The sequence below is a fragment of the Mustelus asterias genome, chromosome 1, assembly GCF_964213995.1.
Source record: "Mustelus asterias chromosome 1, sMusAst1.hap1.1, whole genome shotgun sequence".
NCBI classification, from domain to species: Eukaryota; Metazoa; Chordata; class Chondrichthyes; order Carcharhiniformes; family Triakidae; genus Mustelus; species Mustelus asterias.
In genome coordinates, this window is record NC_135801.1 from 7,656,970 (window position 1) to 7,683,749 (window position 26,780).

General features: G+C 44.9%; 1 protein-coding gene across 2 annotated transcripts; it reads left to right on the forward strand.

Moving 5' to 3' along the window:
* The first annotated feature begins 8,289 nt into the window (after nt 1-8,289).
* Nucleotides 8,290-25,547, forward strand: LOC144490851 (hematopoietic prostaglandin D synthase-like). 2 transcript variants are annotated; one of them, XM_078208575.1, is made up of 6 exons: nt 8,290-8,474; nt 14,594-14,734; nt 18,166-18,258; nt 18,394-18,503; nt 20,812-20,910; nt 23,499-25,547. In XM_078208575.1, exons 2-6 carry the CDS (start codon nt 14,602-14,604, stop codon nt 23,661-23,663), a joined length of 600 nt encoding a protein of 199 aa, XP_078064701.1. In that variant the 5' UTR covers nt 8,290-8,474; nt 14,594-14,601; the 3' UTR covers nt 23,664-25,547. The 2 variants fall into 2 exon arrangements, with proteins under 2 accessions (XP_078064701.1, XP_078064761.1); XM_078208635.1 differs by lacking the exon at nt 18,166-18,258.
* Nucleotides 25,548-26,780: the final 1,233 nt, after the last annotated feature.

Sequence of the window (26,780 nt, forward strand, 5' to 3'; positions counted from 1 at the left end):
ACTTTTTAAATGTTTTATTAGCTTGCAAGATCTCTGTCTGTGGCATGCTTCAACATATTACTGAGCTCTAGGACATTATAGCTCTTGTCTGTGTGCATAGCCAATTTAGCTGTCCTATCATACTCCTCAACAATTCTGTTTCTTTTTCATTGGCCCGTTCCCCTTTTTCCATTGACCTTTCTCTGGTGATGGGAATGGAATCAATACTGTTCAGATATCCCTGTTGACTCATCGTTACGATGTGGAGATGCTGGCGTTGGAGTGGGGTAAACTCATCATTACACCAGAGGTACTTTGTCGGATATCAAGACCAAGATATCGAAAAGCACCAGCTGTTTGACTCCCTACTTTAAATTCTGTTTTCAGCTTCTCAATTATCCTGTATTCAAATTCTTCTGAGCCACCCCAGAGGAAATCATCCACATGCATTATAAAAATTCCAGCTAATTTTCCTTTAGCCTTCCAGTAAAACATTGCTGGATCTGCTTTTAACTGGACACAGCCATTCTTCAGTAACACAGATTGTACAGAGAAATACCAAACCCTTGATGCATCACTTAACCCATGTACATATTTATTTAATTTCCACAAATGTCCCTGTGTATTATCTGCTTCTTTGAGTGGCCTCAAAAAAACTTTTCTTTGAAATGTTTGGCCCTGCTGCTTTGATATCAGTTGATTTACACATCCAATTATGAGATGCTGGAACAGCAACAAAAATTTTCATCGTCACTTTCCCTGCTGTGGGTGGGTCAGCCCTAATGTCTCTCCCATCCAAATGTTCCTCATACCCACAGGCTACTAATCTGGCTTTAGCGTTATATGTTCCATCTTGCAAAACTTTCTCTGTGCAAACCCACCTATGGGACAAAGCAGGCTGCCCTTCATCTGGTGCCTTGGTGTACACCCTAAACTCCTTCCAACTGTTCAGCTCCCTCTTACTTGGCCTCTCTTACTTCCGCGAGCTCCATTTTGTTTGCCGCTTTCAATACTTCCATATCATGGGGGCTTCTACTCTTCTTCTTGTCATTGGTTTGATTCCCAGCCTTCCTGGTTAAGCTCCAGCCTCTACAGCCGTGTCTGTTTCTGTCAGGGCTGCTACTCTCAGACCGCTGCTCTCTGTAGACACACCTTTGGTCACAGATTCGTGACTTTTTCCTGGGTTCGCGAATGCTCACTGTCTCATCCTCAGGACTTAAGTCTCGCTTTTTTTGTTTCCATCTGTCCATCCCATTTTCCCAATCTATAGCTTTGGCTTCTTGCCCTCGCTCTTGGATGTTGAGCCAGTGTTTGTACTTTCCTGAGGCCTTTCCTGCTTTCCCGATTATGGTAGCCTCCCTCCACTCTCTTGACCCTTCGGCTATGTATGATACCACTGTGCCTAGCTGAACCTTTGAAGTAGCAGCTTCATCCCCTGCTTCACTGGTACTTTGTTGATCATCAGATTCCCTCTCATCTAATGTTGACTGCTCCCATAATAACTCAGGGTATGCGCATGGTAGAAGGTGCCTCCTGCACTTCTAATCTTGCTCACATGCTCCAAATTCATACCCAAGTCCCACTACTCTCGAAGAATGGGCTCGCACTGTCTGGTTACCGTGTTATACTATAATTCCTTGCCGTCTGTTCCCATCACTTTCTCGGGCCCTTTCCACTTTTTTTCCTTCTCTTTTATAGCAGAACCTATCCCCTTTCTCAAAATATACTCCTGATGATCATATGCGATGCCTTAGGGCCTTTCTTATCCGTTCTGAAACCTCAGCCTTAATGAAGGCCTTTCTCCCTGCATGCATGGCGTTTAAGTGTGCAGAAAACATGGAGCTAATGCTTGTCCCTTCTCGCGCCGGGGGAGCATCTGTTAATTTGACGGCAACTTTGGATTCCTCCCGTAAACCAACTGGTATGGACTATAGCCCCCCCCCCCCACCATTTGTAATGAATTTTTCGCGTGCACTGCCCATGCTAATGCAACCTACAATTTACAGCCCGGTTGATCCGCCAAAGTTTTATGTAACATGTCACCTATAATCACGTGATTCCTTTCACAAAGGCTATTGCTGAATGGGCTCTCTGCTGCAGTGTCCATTATTACAATATTTAAATTTTCGCACATATCTTGAAACTCATCATTTGCGAATTCACCCTCATTGTCCGTCAAAAATTTAGACGGTGCCCCCAATCCTATGGGCCATAATTTTATCTATAATAGTCTTTTTACCTTTGCTGTAAATCACCGTGGATATGCTAAACCGGGTGGCCATGTCCACAAAGTGCAATAGATAAACACCTTTGTCTTTGTCCCATATCTTTAGATCCATCGCCACTACATCATTGAAATCACATGCTAGTGGTAGACTCACGACTGGAAGCAGGCGTATCCTTTTATATTTTATGCAAATTTCACACAGGGCTGATATTTGTTCTATGAAATTATATCCTTTGTCCAGAACACCTGCATACCGCAACAGTGCTCTCTGTCTCTTGCTACTGGATGACCAAACTGCTTATGGAGTTTCAGAATAATCTTCTTTTTGTCCTTCATGCTGTTATCTATTAGTGACACTAATGCCTCATGAATCCTTTGGTCTGATAATTTCGGTTCACTTAAAGGAAGACAATAATGGCCAGATCTTGTAAAACGTAGGTCCACAGTTTTCCCAAATACCACAGCTTTATCCTGTTTCAAATCGATGGTCATCTGAGCTTTCTTCATCGCAGACCTGCTTAACAACAAAGGTATATCACTGGAAACTACATCTGTATTTATAAATAAACTGATGCCCGCAATCTTACAGGGAAGTATCACCCTTTTGAAGGATGTTAGAGTGTTGTCATCTCCAAATCTAAAGCAGGTGGAACTATCATGTTTTTTCACTTTCTTTCGGTCTTTATGATCAAGAGACCCTAAATGGCAATCTAGCCAATCTTGGCCGCAGACGGTGGAAGTACATCCACTATCTAAAACAGCACAGTTGAAAGAGTCTATCATCAGGACGCTCATTATGGGACTCAACTTTTCTGCCACAATGCCTTCCTGGTCCTTACCCTCGTCACTGTTGGTTTCCACATGTTCTGTGTCACATGTGGTTTCAAAGACACGATTTCTTCTTTTCGGACAGTTTACAATGTAGTGGTATGGGGAAATCGCATTGGAAACAGCGACTCACAATCCCTCTCGCATTCCTTTGATTTAAGTATCCCATGTGCTTCTTTTTTCCCCATTTTCAAATCAGTTATAACCATTTTCGACACTAGGTCTGTTATTAATGTAACTGTCTCTGTTTAAAGGCCTTCGTGTACCATTTGGTCTGGCACGCGGTTGAGTGACCATTGACTCCTCCGTTCTAGGCGCTATGGCATTCCATTCTGTATTGAACAAGGTGGCGGGGAAGGATTATTTCCCAAAAAACTGTTTTAATGATGCTGCCATTTGATCAAAGAAGGGCTCTGTTCCCCTTAATTGTATTCCAGTCATTACTAAAAGAGTATCCATGTGCGACAGACATGCACAGTCCAACAACTTAAAGGTCAATACTGCATCTGGAATCTCCAAATTAAATTTCATTAGCCTGTTACGGCCCCTATCAAAATCCATGATATACTCTTCCATGGACTGAGTGTCTTGTCTCCTAATCCTGTCAAACATCACCCATTCTTCATAATTCTCCAAGAACTCATCTTTTTGGTAAAACTTATCTAAGTATTGTAGCAGGAGCTGTAGCCTTTCTTTTTTATTCAGGGTATCTGCTGTCCAATCGAAAAATACTTTTCTTCTTATCTTGCTGCTAATTGGAAGCGACAAAGCTAATGCCATACCTTGCTTTTTTTTCGGTATTGTGGTGACAAGGGTCCACATTTCCACTTCTGCCTTCCATTGCCGATATGGTTCAGCATCTGTAAAGACAGGAGGACAATCCAATCCCACCGGCTTACTTCTACTTTCTGCCATGGTTGTGCACTTCTTCAAAACCAAACGCCAAATTGCGATGGGATCCCTCTGCTACCAATGTTTCTTCAGAAGGAAGTCTTCAAAATGCAGCTAATGAAAATACAACAAAACTTACTCCAACTTATAAATCAAAGAAAGGGTTTAATAAAGAAACATCATTACGCCAAACTTGGGGCCTCGCCTTGGGCCACTCCAAGCTCTCCACAGTTCCTTATTTATAGTGATTCAGCTGGTCAGCTGACTATTATATCATTCTGTAATTGGTTCCATGTTTTACTGGGTCAGCTGGCCCTTACACGTTGGTCACATTATATCCAATCAAAATTGTCACTGGTTACATTCTAACATTTATTGCCTATGTTGCCCGAGGGCAGTTGAGAGTCAACCTCATTGCTGTGGCTCGGGAGTCACATATAGGCCAGACCAGATAAGGATAGCAGATTTCCTTCCCTAAAGGACTTAGTGAACCAAATGGACTTTTCTGATAATTGACAATGGTCGTCAGTAGATTCTTAATTCCAGAATTTTTAAAAATTCCACCATCTACCATGGTGGGATTCGAACCTGGGTCCCCAGAACAGTAGCTGAGTTTCTGGATTAATAGTCTAGTGATAATACCACTAGGCCATCACTTCCACCTCAATTTATCAGAGAGACTGACATGGCCGTATGCTTGCCATCCCTTTTCCAACTTTTTCCAAATGTTGAGCATGCTATCATCGACGACAAATGGGTCAATGTGCCAAAGTCCTTGTGCCATCTCCTGACACCATGTAAAGTTGCTGGGTTGTGTAGGAATGATGACCAAGGACTACAACTTAAATGGTTCACTACAAGATCTTCAGTAGCTCCAACACGCCATGCCGACGGCCATACGGGCGAGAGGTCAATGGCACAATATACATAAATACACATTCTACATCCAATCTCTCTGCATAACTGGTACCATTCTCTTAAATCTCCCCAGCGCCCTCTCACTGCTTTCACATTATAATTGCTGGCAAAATATTAAAATAACTAGAGTTCCGGAGGCTTCGATCTCATACAGTCACTTCCTCGTCAGTGGGCAATACAAGGCTTCATAAGCTGTATAAGGTGCTGGTGAGTCCACACCTGGAGTACTGTGTACAGTTTTGGTCTCCTCACTTGAGAAAGGATATACTGGCACTGGAGGGGATGCAGAGGAGATTTACTTGGTTGATTCCGGAGTTGAGAGGGTTGGCTTATGAGGAGAGATTGAGTAGACTGGGGCTATACTCATTGGAATTCAGAAGAATGAAGGGAGATCTTACAGAAACATGTAAGATTATGAAGGGAATAGATAAGATAGAAGCAGGGAAGTTGTTTCCACTGGTGGGTGAAACTAGAACTAGGGGCATGGCCTCAAAATAAGGGGGAGCAGATATAGGACTGGGTTGAGGAGGAACTTCTTCACACAAAGTGTTGTGAATCTGTGGAATTCCCTGCCCAGTGAAGCATTTGAGGCTACCTTGTTGAATGTTTTTAAGGCAAGGATAGATAATTTTTTGAACAGTAAAGGAATTAAGGGTTATGGTAAGCGGAGCTGAGTCCACGAACAGATCAGCCATGATCTTACTGAATGGTGAAGCAGGCTCGAGGGGCCAGATGACCTACTTCCGCTCCTAGTTCTTATGTTCTTATGTTAATGTCTGGTGTGAATTTCCATTGCAGTGGGAAATTAATGATGTAAAACCCCTGCCTATCCTGGAATTGTTGTGTTAGAGATTGCAATGAAGCATTACTGTGCTACCAATATTGCATGCATAATAGTTAGATTTCACAAACTTTGCACTTGCTCAAGAAGTACTTCTGTTGTTAATACATGTTTGTTGATTTTTCCTAATTCATTCAACTCAAAACTTTGACAACATGTCAACGATAGCAGGATTATTCTCTGAATTCTGAAGTAGAATACGTCACCTCCCTCAAGTAAAGGCAGGTTTGTTAATATTCTCAGCATTAGCCCAAACTGAACTTGAAATGTGTTGGCAGGTAAGGCAAGGATGATGTCTGCTCACTGCACTGGCAGAGGATTAGAGTATGCTCAACTGCAGGCAGGCATTATTGAATAAACTTTTACTTATGCCTCCCCCCCACCCCTTTTAAAAGTAATTTATAAATCAAAATGTAAAACGGTACTTGCACACAATTTGCCAGAATGCAAAACAACTAAGACGATATCAGCAATACCTGATATGCAACAGCACATCGGGCGACACGGTGACACAGTGGTTAGCACTGCTGTCTCACAGCGCCAGGGACCTGGGTTCAATTCCCAGCTTGGGCCACTGTCTGTGCAGAGTCTGCACGTTCTCCCCATGTCTGCGTGGGTTTCCTCCGGGCGCTCCGGTTTCCTCCCACAGTCTGAAAGACGTGCTGGTCAGGTGCATTGGCCATGCTAAATTTTCCCTCAGTGTACCCCAACGGCTGGAGTGTGGCGGCTAGGGGATTTTCACAGTAATTTCTTTGCGGTGTTAATGTAAGCCTACTTGTGACACTCATAAATAAACTTGTTATTACTGTAATCGCTGTTAAAACACATATAATAGCAATATTGCTGGAGTAATTAGCATGTTTAGAAAAACCTTTTCCTTAATGGAAGTTTGTATTTAACAAAAATACTATCGTTTAACAAGAAGCAATGAAAAGAACAACTTATTTATTCTTCCTTCCTACATACTTTCAAATACGGGGCAAACGGGGCATAGAGTATAAAAGTTGGGGTCTGATGTTGCAGATGTATAGAACGTTGGTTCGGCCGCATTTGGAGTACTGCGTCCAGTTCTGGTCGCCACACTACCAGAAGGATGTGGAGGCTTTAGAGAGAGTACAGAGGAGGTTTACCAGGATGTTGCCTGGTATGGAGGGGCTTAGTTATGAGGAGAGATTGGGTAAACTGGGGTTGTTCTCCCTGGATAGATGGAGGATGAGGGGAGACTTAATAGAAGTGTATAAAATTATGAAAGGCATAGATAGGGTGAACGGTGGGAAGCTTTTCCCCAGGTCGGTGGTGACGTTCACGAGGGTTCATAGGTTCAAGGTGAAGGGGGGGAGGTTTAACACAGATATCAGAAGGACATATTTTACACAGAGGGTGGTGGGGGCCTGGAATGCGCTGCCAGGCAAGGTGGTGGAGGCGGACACACTGGGAACGTTTAAGACTTATCTAGATAGCCATATGAACGGAGTGGGAATGGAGGGATACAAAAGAATGGTCTAGTTTGGACCAGGGAGCGGCACGGGCTTGGAGGGCCGAAGGGCCTGTTCCTGTGCTGTATTGTTCTTTGTTCAAATAACCTAGCTGGCTTCTTTCTCTTTCTATACTTTTGTGGTGAACCATCGTTGGTTCCCACTAGATAGTACTGAGCCAGGGTCTGGCCAGTACTACAAGTATGTATATATGTTGCTGTTGGGGTTAGGGATGGGTTGTTCTACTTGTTGCTGTTGGGGTTAAGGTTGGGTTGTTACACCTTTGTATTATAGTATTGTGGTACATCCCAGTCGGGCTCCGCCTCCTGGGAGAGGTATAAAGGTCTCTGCTCTGTCTGGGACCCCTCAGTCTGGGATCGTGTATATAATTAGTAGCTGCCTTGTTACAGCAAATAAAAGCCTTTATTCCCTGAGCATCAAGTCTCGTGTGTGATTACGCGCATCAACTTTCTTCCAATTCCATTTCCATTAGCTTGACTCTGCTGTTTCCGCATTTATCATAGAATGCCTACAGGACAGGAGGAGAGCATTCAGCCCATTGAGCCAGCAGCAACAACAATCCCACCCAGGCTCTATCCCCGTAACTCTAAAAGTCTGGATATGACAGACTTCCCCACACACATAGCGCTTTGACTTGAAATGGCGGCATTTAAATGGTCGATGGCCCAATAGTGCAGGGCATTATCAGGCTAAATACGTGGGATTATGGGGATAGAGTTTAGATGGGATTGTGGTCGGTGCAGGCTCGATGGGCCGAATGGCCTCCTTCTACACTGTCAGGATTCTATGACAACTGCTTCCTTCAGCCCAGGCAATTTCATTCTAAGTTGCGGATTTGAGAATCTAATGAATTTCAGAATAGTCCACCTACTGGGGTCTTTCAGTGTTACAATGTGGCCAATGGTACCATGCTGTGAGGGCCAGCTGCTGGGGAGCGATCCCCCATGAAGTGAACTGGGAATGTAGCACGCCGTTCCCCAACACCATAAGATAACTTGTTTGTCTTGTTCTGCTGAGATGTGATGGAGTTAATCGTCACTCCATGCTCCTCCCCTCCACCCCGCCCCTCACCTCAGGAATAAATACGTTGACTGACTTGTGAGCAAAGCACTTAAAGACCAGCAGAGAATACCGGCTAATCTTACCGAGTTTGTGTTCTCTGTGAAAGCCGCTGTCTGAACAGTACCTCAACCCCGCCTCCTGTTGCAGCACCAGCTGAACCTACAGTGCAGAAACTCCTCCGATCTTACTGAGGGCACCACTTCATCCAGGTTAAAATCCAAGAGAAGGGAAGGTAGGGGTGTTTTCAATACTTTTACATACTGTAAGTATGGGATTCAAGAATCATTACATGGTGTTGTGAATGGGAAATTCAGTCCCTGTTGAAGTACATTCACCCAGGACAAATTGAGTTCAAAGTTTCATTCCTGGCCAGCTCAGATCTTTGGTTTAAATGGTGACAGAATAGTTGGTGGTTTTTTTTCTCCCCTCTTCACTGTAAATGGGCAAACACAGAATCCCCAAGTTGAAAAGTCCATTGTTCGCAGGATCAGCTGCCTTTTGAGTTTTTACTTGCCAATTTCTCTGTGTTCAAACTCTGTGACCTGAATTGCAAGTCTCTCATTAACCCCGTGACTGACAGGGCACAGGGAAACTTCTCTCTGGGCTAGTTGCTTTGTTTAATTGGCTGTCACACTGAACCAAAGGTTGACACTCGCAACCTAGAAACAGGAGGAGACCATTCAGCTGCCCTCTCAGGGGATTTTCACAGTAACTTCATTGCAGTGTTAATGTAAGCCTACTTGTGACACCAATAAATAAGCTTTAAAACTTTAAACTTCATTCTGGACACTCTGACCAGAGTAAGTCGTTCTGTCTACCCTATCGACCCCTCAACTTAAACACCTCAGTTGGATTACTCCTTAACCTTCTATACTCAATGTAATACAAGGCTGGGCTATGCGACCTGTCCTCACAATACATTGAGATGAAAGGCTAACAAATGAGAAAATCTAAAATGTCTCCTGGGCACCCTGGGTTGCTATTTGCACAACTTTTGTTTGTCTTCATTTATATTCCCTGTGTGTACCCAAAAAACATTGAACTGATACTATCCTGATGTCACAAAACCAAACTGGCTGATATGATGCCTGGATTTGAAATATAGACAACACAGACCCAGCCCAATGCCCGTTGTCCACTCTTGAACAAAGAAGTGTGAAACAGTCAGACTAACTCAATATTTAAAGTTGCAGGCAGTTTAATATCAGCTAAGTAAAATTTATCAAGCCTTTGCCTATTGGGCAATGTCGGAGAGGGTCCAAAGTGTTTTTGGAGGTGCATTGGCCATGGAGCGTTGCCACGCCCTCACCGGGATGACAGAGGAGTGGGTGACCTACCCACACAAAGGCTGCAACAGGCAGGGGGGGCAGCTGTGACAGCGGCACTGGGTGACAGAGAGATGGAGCAGGGTCCATTTAGAGGGCAGGATCTTTTTTTAATTCATTCATGGGACATGGGCGTCACTGGCTGGCCAGCATTTATTGATGTGGAGATACTGGCTTTGGACTGGGGGTAAATACAGTAAGAAGTCTCACAACACCAGGTTAAAGTCCAAATAAACCTGTTGGACTTTAACCTGGTGTTGTGAGACTTCTTACAGCATTTATTGCCCATCTCTTGTTGCCCTTGGAATGCAGTTGAGAGTCAACCACATTGCTGTGGTTCTGGAGTCACATGTAGGCCAGACCAGGTAAGGATGGCAGATTTCCTTCCCTAAAGGACATTAGCGAACTAGATGGGTTTTTCCAACAATCGACAATGGCTTCAAGGTCATCAGTAGATTCTTAATTCCAGATATTTTTTCATTGAATTCCAAATTCCACCATCTGCCATGGCAGGATTTGATCCCAGATCCCCAGAACGTTAGTTGAGTTTCCGGATTAATAGTCTATTGATAATACCACTAGGCCATCACCTCCTCATTCACCGTGCCCTCTGTTGCTTTGGACCTGGACTGCTCCAAGCTCCTTGGCAGTGTTTGGATTCTGTCTGGCAGGCCAGTGATTTTGTCACACTGTGTTCAGCCGATGTTCCCGTCATTGCCGAATAGCAGAGACAATGAGGGGTGGGTTTGAGGCTGACAGCATTAGTAGATGTGTGAATTGGTGTAGGGTACCTGGATTTTAGGTGTATGTCCTTAGAGTTAGGGAGTGGTCGGTCGAAGATACCTTGTGAACATGTTGATCACTGTTTTAACATAAGGTAATTGAAAGAGCGGCATGGTGGCACAGTGGTTAGCATTGCTGCCTCACAGCTCCAGGGACCCGGGTTCAATTCCAGCCTTGGGTGACTCTCTTCGTGGAGTTTGCACATTCTCCTCGTGTCTCCTTGGGTTTCCTCCGGATGCTCCAGTTTCCTCCCACAGTCCAAGGACCTGTAGGTTAGGCGAATTGGCCATGGTTAAGATTTTCCCTTAGTGTCCCGAGATGTGTAAATTAGGTGGATTAGCGATGGTAAATGCACGGGGTTATGGGGATAGGGTGGAGGAGAGGGCCTGGATAAGATACTCTGTCAGAGAGTCGGTACAGACTTGTTGGGCAGAATGGTCTCCTTCTGCATTGTAAGGATTCTATGCTGATAACTCCTTTAGACACTGCTGCCAAGTCCTTGGATCCAGACTCTTGGAGTGCATCTTCCTGATCGCCTGCTCCCACTACTTCGGAGTGTGATCTTTGAGGGTCTCCTGGCACTTCACAGGATCATAGCCTCTTTCCTCTTCCCTCTTGCACCACTAATGCCTCCAGCTCTGCTGCTGTCAGTCTAGATCCCTCTGTGTGTCCTGATATTCAGTTTGCAGGAATTTCTACTGCAGCAACTTTTCCACCTTTACATTAATAGTTAGCCGGCCTTAACAACAACAGGCTGTCAGTACCATGTGCTGTGTGAAGGGCTTGCTGAAACCAGCACTGGAAGTGCGGAAAGTTGCACCAAAATCATTCAGATGAAAAGGGTAGAAAAAGATGATGGCAAGAATTTTCCAGCTGTTCACATCCACCGCTGCTGCCAGAGAGGACGGAGAATTTGGCGCTCAGCAAAATCCCTGTTCACTGCAGCGGGACCGGAGAATCCCGCCGGCGTGAATGGCCAGAAACTTTCAGCCATTATGGGCCCTATTTTACCATTTTGATTCTAAGTGTTGGGTGGCCTTGAAACTGGGAGTGTTTCAGATCCGACTTTTAGACCCGTTCTCAGGCGCCCCCATACGCACTCTGCCTGAAAAAATATCAGCGATTCCGAATCGCACTGTAGAAGCCTGTGGGCAGGGCTTAACGCGCCCAAAATCCTGCAACTCCGATCGGACCCTCCAACTGCGCATGTGCAGAAAAAAATGATAGAATGTGGCTCCCCTGCCACATTGCTCCCAGGTCGGATAATGCCTCCTGCTGGCCCCCACAGACATTGCCCCACCTCCGCAACATTACTGACCCCTTTATCCCCTCACCCCCTCTGCCACCCAGACTGATTGCGGGCCCCTCCCCCCTCACTGATCTCAGGCAGAGTGGCAGCGGACCCCCCTTCCCCCTCACTGATCTCAGGCAGAGTGGCAGCGGACCCCTCTTCCCCCTCACTGATCACAGGCAGAGTGGCAGCGGACCCTCCCTTCCTCCTCACTGATCTCAGGCAGAGTGGCAGCGGACCCCCCCACCCCCTCACTGATCTCAGACAGAGTGGCAGCGGACCCTCCCTTCCTTCTCACTGATCTCAGACAGAGTGGCAGCGGACCCTCCCTTCCTTCTCACTGATCTCAGACAGAGTGGCAGTGGACCCTCCCTTCCTTCTCACTGATCTCAGGCAGAGTGGCAGCGGACCCCCTTCTCCCTCACTGATCTCAGGCAGAGTGGCAGCGGACCCCCTTCTCCCTCACTGATCTCAAGCAGAGAGCCTTTGGACGCTCGGCACCTACCCCCTCACTATCTGGAGCGCCCGAATCGGACATTTGTGGAGCATGTCTGTTTTGCGCCGATTCTGGATGGGCGAACGCGGTGGTAAAGGGGGAAGTGCCGGTAAGGTTGGGCGTGCAGCCCATTAAGTCAATTTAAATGAATGCAAATGCATTTAAATGGCCGTCGCACCCATTTCGGGTGCAGTCCCGATCGCGACCATTTCCGGGCCTTGGTAAAGGGGGAACCGGTGCGGAGGCGGGCGCGGATCATGCTACTCACCTGACGCCCGACTTTACCATGTTTTCGTGCCCAAAAACGGGCGCAACGCAATGGTAAAATTGGGCCCCGTGTCTTATCCACTTCTAGCCAAATAAGCATAGACATGTAACAAATCCAGGCCCCCTTGTCCAAAGCTCAGGGTGAATTAATTTTGTACCCTATATACCCTATACAATTCAATGGAATACAAATGCAACATTTTAGCCCCTGCTGTAATAAAAGTTATGAATATCATCACCAATAATTTTGTTCAGGCAATATTAACCTCATATAATTCCAATGTATCAAAAAAAAGCCCAAAATGCTTTTGAGCAAATTCTCAGATGATAAGGATTAGAGGGAACACTGAAATTGTACATTTCTTCTGCGTGTAAGACCATAAGACCATAAAATATAGGAGCAGAATTAGGCCATTTGGCCCATCAAGTCTGCTCCACCATTCAATCATGGCTGATAAGTTTCTCAATCCAATTTTCCCACCTTTTCCCCGTAACCTTTGATCCTTTTACCAATCAAGAACCTATCTCTCTCTGTCTTGTATGCACTCAATGGCCCGGCCTCCACAGCCTTCTGTGGCAATGAATTCCACAGATTCACCACCCTCTGGCTGAAGAAATTCCTCCTCATCTCGCTTCTGAAGGGTGGTCCCTTTACTCTGAGACTGTGCCCTCGGATCCTAGTCTCTCCGACTAATGGAAACATCTTCCCCGCGTCCATTCTTTCCAGGCCTTTCATTATTCTATACGCTTCAACGAGATCCGCCCCCCCCCCCCCCCCCCGCACCCCCCCATTCTTCTAAATTCCATCGACCCAGAGTACGTAGTGTTAGAAGATGCGGGCTCAGAAAAGGCACAATGGCTGTTATCGAATTGATATTATTTACCAATTTGCTTCACGAGATAGATTCTGGCTACTGCCTGCACCATCGTATTCTCAAACACAATTGATCAACGGCAAATTGAATTTATATAGCCCCAAAGAGGTTCCAAGAGGTTCACAGGAGTGAATATCGGTCAGAAATTTGACACCAGGTCACACAAGGAAATATCAGGATAGGTGACCAAAACCTTGGTCAATACGTAAGTTTTAAGAAGGATCCAAAAGGAGGAGAGAGAAAGGGAAGCAGAGTAACTTAGGGAGGTAAGCGCAGAGCTTAGGCCAACTAAGGCATGAACAGTGAAGAGGCGAGATTCAGGAAGATCGAGAGGTCAGTATTCGGGAGGTTGTGGGCTTCATAGAATCATATAATCCCTACAGTTCAGAAGGAGGCCATTTGGCCCACCGAGTCTGCACCGACCACAATCCCACCAAGACCCTATTCCCATAACCCCACACATTTATCCTGCCAATCCCCTGATACTAATGGACAATTTGTGATGGCCAACCAACCTAACCCGCACATCTTTGGAGCGTGGGAGGAAACCAGAGCACCCGGAGGAAACCCACACAGACACGGGGAGAATGTGCAAACTCCACACAGACAGTGACCCGAGGCTGGAATTGAACTTGGGTTCCTGGTGCTGTGAGGCAGCAGTGCTAACCACTGTGCTACTCCAAGGAGGGGGGGTTACTGAGATAGGGAAAGGTCATGGCGGAATGGGGATTCATTCTTTAGTCCACATTCAATGTAAATCCAGCAATTCTTCGTACAAGAAACCTTTCATGTTTGTTACTGCTTCCAATAGAATCATAGAAACCCTACAGTGCGGAAGGAGGCCATTCGGCCCATCGAGTCTGCACCGACCACAATCCCACCCAGGCCCTACCCCCACATATTTACCCGCTAATCCCTCTAACCTACGCATCTCAGGACTCTAAGGGGCAATTTTGAACCTGGCCAATCAACCTAACCCGCACATCTTTGGACTGTGGGAGGAAACCGGAGCACCCAGGAGGAAACCCACGCAGACACGAGGAGAATGTGCAAACTCCACACAGACAGTGACCCGAGCCGGGAATCGAACCCGGGACCCTGGAGCTGTGAAGCAGCAGTGCTAACCACTGTGCTACCGTGCCGCCCAATAGTAACCAAAGTCTTGACATAAATTTGGCTAAGCCCATGTAGGATTTGGAAAATGTGCCTCATTCTGTTCCTCCAGTGTTCTTGCCAAAGAACTAAGAGTAGTTGCTAGATAAATCTGAGCTGTACTTGAGTTTATTTTTGAATGATGTGCTTGATTCCTGACAGGTTGCAACATGTCAAACTACAAGCTGACTTACTTTAAAATAAGAGGGAGAGCTGAAACTGCTCGTTATATTTTTGCATACAGTGGGATAAAGTATGAAGAGAACACAGTTGAAATGGCAAATTGGCCCAGTATAAAACAATGTAAGTGGCGCAGATTGCAAATGGCAATTGGAATGGTTAATCCTCTTTTGTCTACTTTTACAATTTTATCTTGCTTCATCCCATGAATGAAAGAGGAATTTGGGTTCCGCTGTGCAGTCCTGCCTCGCCCTGGTTGGGGTCACTTGGTGTCAGAAAAGAAATGAGTTGAAAAAGTTTTTTGTCTTGAGAATTTGGCAGGGCCAGAGGACTGAATAATTTCAATCTCTCTGCTGGTTGGAGAATGGAAGTGAGGTTAATGCCGGTAAGCTTTAACATCCCAAAATAAACAACTTCCCTCACAGGCTGTTAGATCTGCTGTGATGCTGGGCTGCCTGTGGGTTTCAACAAGACGTAAGAATTTTCTTCACAAAAGGTACTATCCCCAATACTCAATACGAACCTGATAAGAGGAGCAGAGAATTGTAACGGTGCAGAAGGAGGTTATTCAGTCCTTCGTGTCTGCACCAGCTCTCCAAATGACCGTGTGCCATTCCCCTGCCTTTTCCCCATACCCCTGCACATGGTTTCTATTCAGATAGCCATCTAATGTAATCTTGAATGCCTCAATTGAACTTGCCTCCACCACACTTCCAGGCAGTGCATTCCAGACCCCAACCACTTGGGCGGCACGGTAGCACAGTGGTTAGCACTGCTGCTTCACAGCTCCAGGGACCTGGGTTCGATTCCCAGCTTGGGTCACTGTCTGTGTGGAGTTTGCACATTCTCCTCGTGTCTGCATGGGTTTCCTCCGGGTGCTCCGGTTTCCTCCCACAGTCCAAAGATGTGCGGGTTAGGTTGATTGGCCATGCTAAAATTGCCGCTTCATGTCCTGAGATGTGTAGGTTAGAGGGATTAGCGGGTAAATATGTAGGGATATGGGCGTAGGGCCTGGGTGGGATTGTGGTCGGTGCAGACACGATGGGCCGAATGGCCTCCTTCTGCACTGTAGGGTTTCTATGATTTCTATGACTTGCTGGGTGAAAAAAGTTTTTTTCTCATATCACAGAAGAATTAGAAGGAGGAGGAGGAGGCCACCAGTCCCATCAAGTCTTCCCCGCCATTCAATACAATCATAGCCAATCTATGCCGGCCTCAGTTCCTTTTTTCTGCCATTTCCCCACAATCCTCTATTCCTCGATCTATTAGATATTTATCTACCTCCACTTTAAATACTTCTAATGATTCAGCCTCCACTACCCTTTGCATCAGGGAATTTCAGAGATTCACCACCCTCTGCGAGAAGAAATTTCCACGCACCTCAGTTTTAAATGACCAGCCCTTTATCTTGTAGCGATGTCCCCTTGTTCGAGACTCCCCCACCAGTGAAAACATCTGATCATCGACACTGTCAAGCCTCCTCAGGGTCTTACATGTTTGAATAAGGTCACCCCTCACTCTTCTAATCATCACATTTGCTTTTTTTTGCCAAACATTTTAAATTTGTGCCCTCCCGTTCTCAATCCTTTTACGAGCAGGGACAGCTTCTTCTTATCTACTCTGTCCATCCCCCTCATGATTTTGAACATCTCTATCAAATCTCCTCTTAGCCTGCTTATCTTCAAGGTGAACAGCCCCAAGCTCTCCAATCTATCCTCATTAAAGACGTTTGTCATCCATGGGCCCATTTTTATAAACCTCTTCTGCACTCTCTCCAATGCATTTAAGTACTTCCTAAAATGTGATGTGCCAGACATGTACACAGTACTCTGGCTGAGGTTTAACCCCATAGGCTGGGGAGGTGGTGGGATGGTGGTATTGTCATAGAGTCATGGAATCATTAAGGTTTACAGCATAGAAACAGGCCCTTTGGCCCAACTTGTCCATGCCGCCCTTTTTTTAAAATTGTCTCTCGACTAGCAATCCAGAGACCCAGGATAATGCTGCCATGAGTTCCAAAATTCCTTTTCTAAATCTCTCTGTTTCTCTCTAATTTCCCACCTTCTTGTGAGCTGTCCCCCGCATACCCTCTTATTCTATCTTTTACTCTTGTTCTATGCTTTTAAAACTTAACTCCAACTCTCTTAAACTGTTGCCATATTCTGCACCCTCTCCTTTCCTTCTCCCCGATGTACTCTATGGCTGGAATTTTACCGTCCTGCCTGCCACGGGAATCAGAGCGGGCGAGGTCGGACCATGGGGAGGTCCATTGACCGGGGGAGGGATCTTATGGTTTCGGGACGAGCGAGGCCATAAAATCTCACCCTCTGAACGGTATGTTTTGTCTGTATCGTGCGCAAGAAATAATACTTTTCACTGTATGCTAATACATGTGACAACAATAAATCAAATCAAAAATCAAATCAAAAACCCTCCTTGAAACAAATCTCTCGAACCAAGCTCCGCCTAAGACGTTCTGTCCTAATTGCTTATCCTGTCCTAATATCTCCTTATTGTGGCTCGGATGCCAGATTTTGTTTGAGAACGTGCCATTGCAGAACCTTAAGATATTTTATTACGTTAAGGGCGCTTTATGAATGCAAGACATAGGCCGGGATTTTACCGCCTTGTCCTCCCCGGAATCAGGGCAGGCGAGGCTTGCAGAACAAAATTCTCTGTTGGCCTTGGGCAGGATTTTACGAGTCTCGCCCGAGTGAGGTCCTTTCGTCCTGCCCATATTGTATGATCAAGTTGCAGTGTGTGATTTGAAAGGAGGATGTTGATTCATTGGTGATTTCAGGGCTGTGGTGAAGGTTCTGAGAACTAGGGAGGGCTGAAGGATTGGCTCGCTGAGTGTCCTTGTGGCCGAGTCATCTTTTTTTCCATAGAGTGACATAGAATATACAGAACAGAAATAAGAGGTTTCCCTCATTCCATCTGCCTGATCTCAGCCTTGCAGAACATCTTTCTACCCCCTCCTTTTCTCTCATGTATTTGTCCACTCGCCTTTTGAAAGCACCTAAGCTATTCGCCTTGATCACCTGTGTTTCCCTTTTGGACTTATTAGTAGTACTTCATAACTGATCACTTTACACGTGGGAATATAAATTGCATTAAAAAACCCCCTTTGATTTATCTTGAGTGATATAAATCACAGAGGCAGATGAGACTATGTCTAAATCACTTGATATGCCTTATTTGCACCATTTGTGTTGCTGCACTTGTACAAGGCACTAGTGTTTAAAAGTTTATTTATTAGTGTCACAAGTAGGTTTACATTAACACTGCAGTGAAGTTACTGTGAAAATCCCCTATTGCCACACTCCGGCGCCTGTTTGGGTACATTGAGGGAGAATTTAGCATGGCCAATCCACCTAACCAGCACGTCTTTCAGACTGTGGGGGGAATCTGGAGCACCCGGAGGAAACCCACACAGACGTGGGAAGAAGAACGTGCAAACTCCACACAAATAGTGCCCCAAGCCGGGAATTGAACTCATGGTGGGATTGGACTTAACGCTCTCACTAATGTGGACTCTGCGGTTCTCATTCCAGCTCTGCTTTTTAAACAAATTCCAGTCCTGAAGGTGGATGATACTGTCCTCAACCAGAGCGCAGCTATTGCAAGATACTTGGCTAAAGAAACAGGTAACATTAGCCAAAAAGCTTCATTTCATTACATTTCTGTGCCAATATAATCATAATGGGAGTTGAGTATGATCTTGTTTTCCAGTCTGACAATTATACATATTTTCCATCCATTTTTTAAAAATTCTTTTTTAGGCATAGCGGGAAAAAGCAACCTGGAACAAGCTCAAGTGGATGCTGTTGTAGACACCATAAATGACTTCATGAATATGTTCCCCTGGACCGAGAAAGACCTGGCTGTGAAAGTACGATTGAATTTCAAATATTATAAGATGGAGAAGTGCTTGTGGTTCGAGATAAGATTTGCTTTTATGGCACCAAATGTAGCTCAGTGGATAACACTCCTTCCTCTAAATGGATGGTCAAACCTCAACCCAGAGACTTGAGCATTATCAGTGTAGTACCGAGGGAGGGAGTGTTGCTTAAGAACAAAATAAATAGGAGCAAGAGTAAGCCATTCGGACCCTCGAACTTACTCTGCCATTCAAAGAGATTACGGCTGATCTGATTGCAGCCTTAACTCCACTTTCCTGCCTGCCCCCCGTAACTTTAACTTCCTTGTCAACCAAAAATCTGACTAACTCAGCCTTGGATATATTGAATGACCCAGCCTCCACTGCTCTGTAGGGAATCATAGAATCCCTACAGTGCAGAAGGAGGCCATTCAGCCCATTGAGCCTGCGCCAACGACAATCCCACCCAAGCCCTATCCCCGTAGCCCCATGTATTTACCCTGCTAATCCCCTTGACACTAAGGGGGCAATTTAACATGGACAATCAACATAACCTGCACATCTTTGGACTGTGGGAGGAAACCGGAGCGCCCGGAAGAAACCCATGCAGACACGGGGAGAATGTGCAGACTCCACACAGTCACCCTCGCTGGAATTGAAGATGTACAGTTTAGGTGGATTGGCCATGCTAAGCTGTCTTTTAGTGTCCCAAGATGTGTAGATTAGATGGATTAATCATAGTAAATGTGTGGGGTTATGAGGATAGCACCTGGGTGGGATGCTCTGTCAGAGAGTTGGTGCAAACTCGATGGGCCAAATGGCCTCCTTATGCACTAGAGGTATTCTATGACGAATACCTAAAAATATCTTAGTTGATCACTTTCATATGACTGTTTGTGGGATCTTTCTGTGCACAAATTGGCTGCCACATTTCCTACATTACAACAGTGACTACACTTCAAAAAGTATTTCATTGGCTGTACAGTACTTTGGATTATCCTGAGGATGTGAAACCCTGCTCACACCAAACAAATATTAGGCTTTGATCTTCCCCTACTTGAAAGTGACGAGTCCATGTTTTTTTTATCTGCAGTGATAATCTTTTAGTAGTCGGCAGCAAATTCCACAGCAATGTCTTAAAACATAGGCAGCTTGGAAAGTGTGGCAATAACATATTTTTCTAATCATTTCGCTTCAGCGCTTACAATCTTACTTCCAAAATAGTGTCCCAGGCAGAATTTGATATGGAGGAGTGGGTGAGGGGAGAAAAAAAATGAGAAGAAATTCTGTTTGATCAGAGTTATTTCAGAATAGTTTGTTCAGAGATTCTGGATATTGAAGTGTTCGAACCTCCAACTTCTTCGCTGATCGTGGTGCTGTTTGGAATATCTTTCAGAGCGCTTGGACTCCTCACTGTTGTATGATCCCGAGATAAACAGGGGACAAGTTCATTAATGTTCATATAAGTTCATATAATATTGGGGTGGCACGGTGGTTAGCACTGCTGCTTCACAGCGCCAGGGATACGGATTCGATTCCCGGCTTGGGTCACTGTCTGTGCGGAGTCTGCACGTTCTCCCCGTGTCTGTGTGGGTTTCCTCCGGGTGCTCCGGTTTCCTCTCACAGTCCGAAGACATGCTGGTTAGGTGCATTCGGTCATGCTAAATTCTCCCTCAGTGTACCCGAACAGTGTGGTGACTAGAGGATTTTCACAATAACTTCATTGTAGTGTTAATGTAAGCCGACTTGTGACACTAATAAATAAACTTTAAAAAACCTTTAACCCACACATCTTTGGACTGTGGGAGGAAACCGGAGCACATGGAGGAAACCCACGCAGTCACGGGGAGAACATGCAAACTCCACACCATCAGTAACTTGAGGCTGGAATTGAACCTGGGTCTCTGGCGCTGTGAAGCAGCAGTGCTAACTACTGTGCCACCGTACCGCCCCATGTCTATTTTTAAGCGAGAGGTAGATAGATTCTTGACTAACAAGAGAGTCAAAGGTTATAAGGGGAGGTCACAATGTGGAGTTGAGGCCACAATTCTCATTGAATAGCAGGGCAAGTTCGAAGGACTGAATAGCCTACTCCTGCTCCTAATTTGTTCATATTTATGCAAGCAGAATGTTTGTAACCTTTACCATCCTATTTGACCCTGAGCTAAACCTCTGATCCCCAAATGGTCCCCATTGTGAAGAGCACCAACATTAATTGGTGGTGGAAGCAGTGCTTGTATTAAACTGTTGCTACTGCAAACCTTTACAGACTCAGTGAACTGGTTTATGTGCAAGAGCTAATGGCTTTCTCCTTTCTCAGCAAAAGATTACAGAAGATGTCTTCGCCAATAATATCCCCTTACTGCTAGATGGTTTAAGTAAGCTCCTGGAAGATCGAATGTGGTTTGTTGGTGATTCAGTGAGTATCATTTATTGAAGTTTAAAATTCACATGCAGGAGATTCACAGTAGACAATGTCTGTGTGGAGTCAGCACGTTCTTCCCCTCTCTGTGTGGGTTTCCTTCAGGTGCTCCAGTTTCCTCCCACAGTCCGAAAGACGTGCTGGTTAGGTGCATTAGCCATGCTAAATTCTCCCTCAGTGTACCCGAACAGGCGCCGGAGTGTGGCAACGGGGGGATTTTCACAGTAACTTCATTGCAGTGTTAATGTGATTGTGATGCTAATGAATAAACTATAAGGATGATTGGCAGGGTAAACATGTGTGGTTACGGGGATAAGGCCTGGGTGGGATTATCGTCGGTGCTGGCTCGATGGGCCAAATGGCCTCCTTCTGCACTGTAGGGATTCTATGAATAACAAGAGGGACTGAATGGCCACTCTTGGCTGGGAAGCTTGCCCACAGTGAGTGTTGCTATGATGTCCCAATGCCACTTAATAATCTACAAATATTCAATTATCTAGATTCACGCATCTTATTCTGGGATACATAGAATCCCTACAGTGCAGAAGGAGGCCATTTGACTCCTTGGGCAAAATTTTACAGCTGTTTTATGTCTATTATGTGGCAGGAAAATATCATAAAATTGGGCATAAAGCGACCAGCGCGATAGGCGCCGGTTTTCGCGACCGGAGCGATTTTACGACACCCAGAATTCCGGCATGGTGAGCCTCTCGCCGGAAATGGGCAAGAGGTTGATTAATTTATTTAAATTTATTAAAATCGCGTTTTGCATGTGTTTAGCTAGCCCGGCGCTCAATTGTCTGGGCTCGCTTGCCTTCATGGCCTCGCCGAGAGAGGTTCTCCCCGGCGAGGAAAACACCTGCTTCCCATGAACGGGGAACAGTTGTGTTGGCCTCGCTGGTGGAACCGGAGGCCATTGAGACCCCTCGGGGAGGCCAAGTGCAAAGCACTTCTGCCCTTGGACAGTGCCAGACTGGCAGTGCCACCCTGGTACCTGGGCAATGCCCACTGGGCAATGTCATGGGGTGGGGCCCTGTGGGGGCAGTGCCACAGGGTGGGGCCTGTCGGGGGGTGTGAGGCCCACTGCCACTCTACATGCAATCTCTTACCCACCCTGTCCTCGCAACCTCACACATTTAGCATGGCTAATCCACCTAACCTGCATATCATTAGACTGTGGGAGGAAACCGGAGCGCCCGGAGGAAACCCACGCAGACACGGGGAAAATGTGCAAACTCCAAACAGACAGTGACCCAAGCTGGGAATCGAACCCGGGTCCCTGGTGCTGTGAGGCAGCAGTGCTAACCACTGGACCACTGTGCCGCCATAGAGTACATGAGTAAGTTGAGGCACCATGTGATGTATCGCATGTTTGATGGAGCTGTAGCTCCCCAAACTTCTCCATCACTGGGAATTCTGTTGCCTCCTGTCTGTCTGATTAATCGATAGAGATTGATTGTTATGATCACTCATCAGCCCCATAATAAGCAACTGCCAGGATCAGAGAGGGAAAACCTGTTCTTAATTCATCCAGCAATTTATGTTTCTCTATGAATGACCACATCAGTGACTGGAGAGAAGTCAATCCCTGTGGAAGATGGGAGAGGAAACATTGATCCATAAGAGAGGGAACAAAATCTTTAAAATAGGGTGCCTAAAGAATAAACTATGCACAGCTGGATTCATTTCAGCTAAGCCTTCTGCCTCTATTCCTCGGGCACATCTAGCAAGAAAGTGACTATTGTGCTAAAAGAAATAACTGGAATTAAGAACCCAAAAGAGAAAATGCTGGAAAATCTCAACAGGTCTGGCAGCATCTGTAAGGAGAGAAAAGAGCTGACTTTTCGAGTCCAGATGACCCTTTGTCTGGACCTTTCTCTGAACCAGCTTTGACAAAGGGTCATCTGGACTCGAAACGTCAGCTCTTTTCTCTCCTTACAGATGCTGCCAGACCTGCTGAGATTTTCCAGCGTTTTCTCTTTTGCTTTCAGATTCCAGCATCCGCAGTAATTTGCTTTTATTTAACTGGAATTAAGAATCTACTTATGACCATGAAACCATTGTCAATTATCGGAAAAACCCATCTGTTTCACTAATGTTCTTTAGGGACAGTAAGAAGTCTCACAACACCAGGTTAAAGTCCAACAGGTTTATTTGGAATCAGGAGCTTTTGGAGCGCTGCTCCTTCATCAAGTGAGTGGAGTCCGCTCTGCTTCACCCCACTCACCGGAGGAAGGAGCAGCGCTCCGAAAACTCGTGATTCCAAATAAACCTGTTGGACTTTAACCTGGTGTTGAGAGACTTCTTGCTGTGCCCACCCCAGTCCAACGCTGGCATCTCCACATCATGTCTTTTAGGGAAAGAAATCTGCCGTCCTTATCTGGTCTGGCTTACATGTGACTCCAGATCCACAGCAATATGGTTGACTCTCAACTGCCCTCTAAGGGTGACTAGGGAAGGGGAATAAATGCTGGCCCAGCCAGCAACACCCATGTCCCATGAATGAATAAATAAAACCGATTACTTATAGTAAACTCTATTACTGCAATGTGGCCATTTTAAAAATAATGTGTTTTTGTTTTTAGGTTACTTGGGCTGATTTTCATTGGGCCGTCTGTTCCATCACCCTCACCAACCTAAATGTGGACATCTTGCACAACTATCCCAAATTGTTAGCTTTGAAAGAACGCGTGGAAGCTCTCCCTAAAATCGCAGCCTGGATAGAACAGAGACCGAAGACGCCACTGTAAAGTTATAGCATTGACCTTCGCTTAAAAGCACTTGCTACAGTTCATAAAATGGAATTGTATTTTCTAAACGACAGTATAATTCTTTAAACTGTACTTTCTAATAACAGTCTTGGTTCTGTAATAATGGATTTAAAATATTTAACTTTGAAGTTTTGCATTTGTGAACCATTCACCCTTAATGTATCCGAGGAGGACATATAGACCAGACTTGCTTTCTCTTGAATCGATTTGATTTTTGATTTATTTGATTTATTATTGTCACATGTATTAACATAGTGAAAAGTATTGTTTTTTGTGCGCTATACAGACAAAACATACTGTCCATAGAGAAGGAAATGAGAGAGTGCAGAATGTAGTGTTACAGTCATAGTTAGGGTGTAGAGAAGGACCAACTTAATGCAAGGTAGGTCCATTCAAAAAACTGACAGGAGTAGGGAAGAAACTGTTCTTGTCGGTTGGTATGTGACCTCAGACTTTTGTATCTTTTTCCAGAAGGAAGAAGGTGGAAGAGAGAATGCCCAGGGTGCGTGGGGTCCTTAATTATGCTGGTTGCTTTGCCAAGGAAGCGGGAAGTGTAGACAGAGTCAATGGATGGGAGACTGGTTTGTGAGATGGATTGAGCTACATTCACAACCTTTTGTAGTTCCTTGAGGTCTTGGGCAGAGCAGGAGCCATACCAAGCTGTGATACAACCAGAAAGAATGTTTTCTATGGTGCATCTGTAAAGGTTTTTGAGAGTCGTAGCTGACATGCCAAATTTCCTTAGTCTTCTGACAGGTTAGGTGGTTTGACCATGATAAGTTGCCTCTTAGTATCCCAAGATGCATAGGTTGGGGAAATTAGTAGAGTAAATGTGTTACGGCAGTAGGATGGGGTTTGCACCTGGGTAAGATGTTCCATCAGAGAGTCAATGCGGACTCAACTGGTCGAATGGCCCCCTTTTGCACTGTAGGGATTCTATGACTCTATGAGTTTAAGGAATTACAACATTGATAAAAAGAGTCGAAGGGTGATAATCTTTGGCCTGTTCTTTTGCTGGATATGCTTAGAAAGATTGAGGTCAGGTGGCCGGTGAATGAAAGGTTCACATTATTGGGTCATTAGTGGGCATTCTGAAGTTCCTTGAAAGTTATAATGAAACAAAAGCCTTTGTCTGAACCAACACTAGTGTTCTTGTAGGGCAGTTGACGTTTATTTGGGGGAGAGGATGGGAAAGAGCGCTTAAGCTAACACGATGGGTGTGGATTAATAAAGGTCTAGGTTTTAGTGTAAAGGAGAACAGGATTAGGAAAGCCCTAGGAATAGAAGTAGAAAGATTAGGTGAAATTAATCAGAATAATACATTATCAAAGAAGAAAGAGGGGAAAATCTGATATGTTCTAGAATGAATGAGGGATATTAAAAACTGTAGATCAGGAAAAATATAAGGGTCAACGCCACCAAAATTTGGAGTCAAGATCGAGTGCTACAGATGTGAATGTACAAGTATCCAAATTTGGAGAATTGGAAGCATGAATATTGGTAGAGTGAGAGCAATCTATTCCCTATCCAACAGCCACCTTAATCATCACTTTAAAAGATACCACTGTTTGCTTCAGCTACTTCACCTAAACCTACCTTTACACACTTGTGAGCTTACCTCTTAACCACCTGTCCAGGCTGTAGATATTACACACTATTCTTTCTTCATACCTCACACCCTTTGCTTCAGCATAGATTCAACCAGTGCCCAATACAATACCCAGCGTCCAATTCATTATTCATTATGGCTAATTGGGAATCCAAATGTGGCTAAGCTAACTGTATTTGACTAGTGAATAAGGAGAGTATTTGTAATACGCATTTAGAATTTTTTTGTGCATTTGCTAATAGAATATTGTAATGAAAAGCAATGTGTGTGTGTGTTGATTTGATCTCGTGCTTTATTGAATGGCAGGAGACATATTCACACACGAAGAATATTTACTTGTATCGAGTGCGTCAAAGCATTTTCTACTCAAACATTGTCACTGCAGCCATATCTGTGACTAGCCAACAACTTCTAATGTATATGGACGAATTGACGGAGATTGATTGAGCTATTGCGGCAATTGGACAGCACACACTGAACAAGCCTGAATGCGCTCTGAATTACACTAACAACCAATTTAAAATTATCAGTTGATCTTGAAATGTGGCCCATTTACACACATATATACATATACATATATAGATTTGTACGCAGAGCCCTGCTCTCTGCATAGGAAGAATACGTTCAGACATCGCACCTTTTTTAGTTAAACAAAAGCATGGGGCACAACTGTTCCCCATGGAAATGCCTCCACCAGAGCTGAAATGGCTTTTTGAATGTAAGCAAAAGCTTGGGGGATAACAGTTCCCTGGTGCATTCTCCATGGCAACACCTTAACAAGTGTACACTTGCCAACTCATAAGCACTCTTCACCCATGCAGTCTGAATTGTTGTTCCCTTTGGTGTCCGGTATCCTCGTGTCCGTCCTGATGAGTGCATGTAAAAAAGCTTTGACAGCATCTTTTTTTTTCTCCCCAGCAACGCTAACATTTCTCCATTGTGACCAAAACATTCCTCTTTTTAAAGTGTCGATGTATTTCCTAAATCCAATAGTTGCCTATTTCATTATCTGAAAAATTAAAATTAAAGGTGAAGGGATTCAGTGATTTAAATTTCCAATTCTCCCGTGTGCTCACAATGCAATATAATTTACCCATTTGCTGATATTATGGCTATTGGATACCTGGACATCCCCTTATAGTCATAGAGGTTTACAGTATGGAAACAGGCCCTTCGGCCCAACTTGTCCATGCTGCTTTTTTTTTTAAACCCCTAAGCTAGTCCCAATTGCCCGTGTTTGGCCCAAATCCCTCTACACCCATCTTACCCATGTAACTGTCTAAATGCTTTTTAAAAGACAAAATTGTACCCGCCTCTACTACTGGGCAGCTTTGTTAGAATTCAGCGATGAGTCCCATTACTTCAGAACTGACCACAATTCCAAACTTAGACCAGGATCTTCCAGACCCGACGTGGCAGGATAACATACAACTGCTCTTATCCGACCATTTCTCCAACTGGATTTTTGCATCATTGCATTTGTCTGC

Coding starts and splice junctions, on each gene's coding strand:
- LOC144490851 (XM_078208575.1), top strand. CDS start 14,602: ATGTCAAACTACAAGCTGACTTACTTTAAAATAAGAGGGAGAGCTGAA. Junction 18,259..18,393: donor ATACTTGGCTAAAGAAACAG/GTAACATTAGCC, acceptor ATTCTTTTTTAG/GCATAGCGGGAAAAAGCAAC. Junction 20,911..23,498: donor TGTGGTTTGTTGGTGATTCA/GTGAGTATCATT, acceptor TTTTGTTTTTAG/GTTACTTGGGCTGATTTTCA.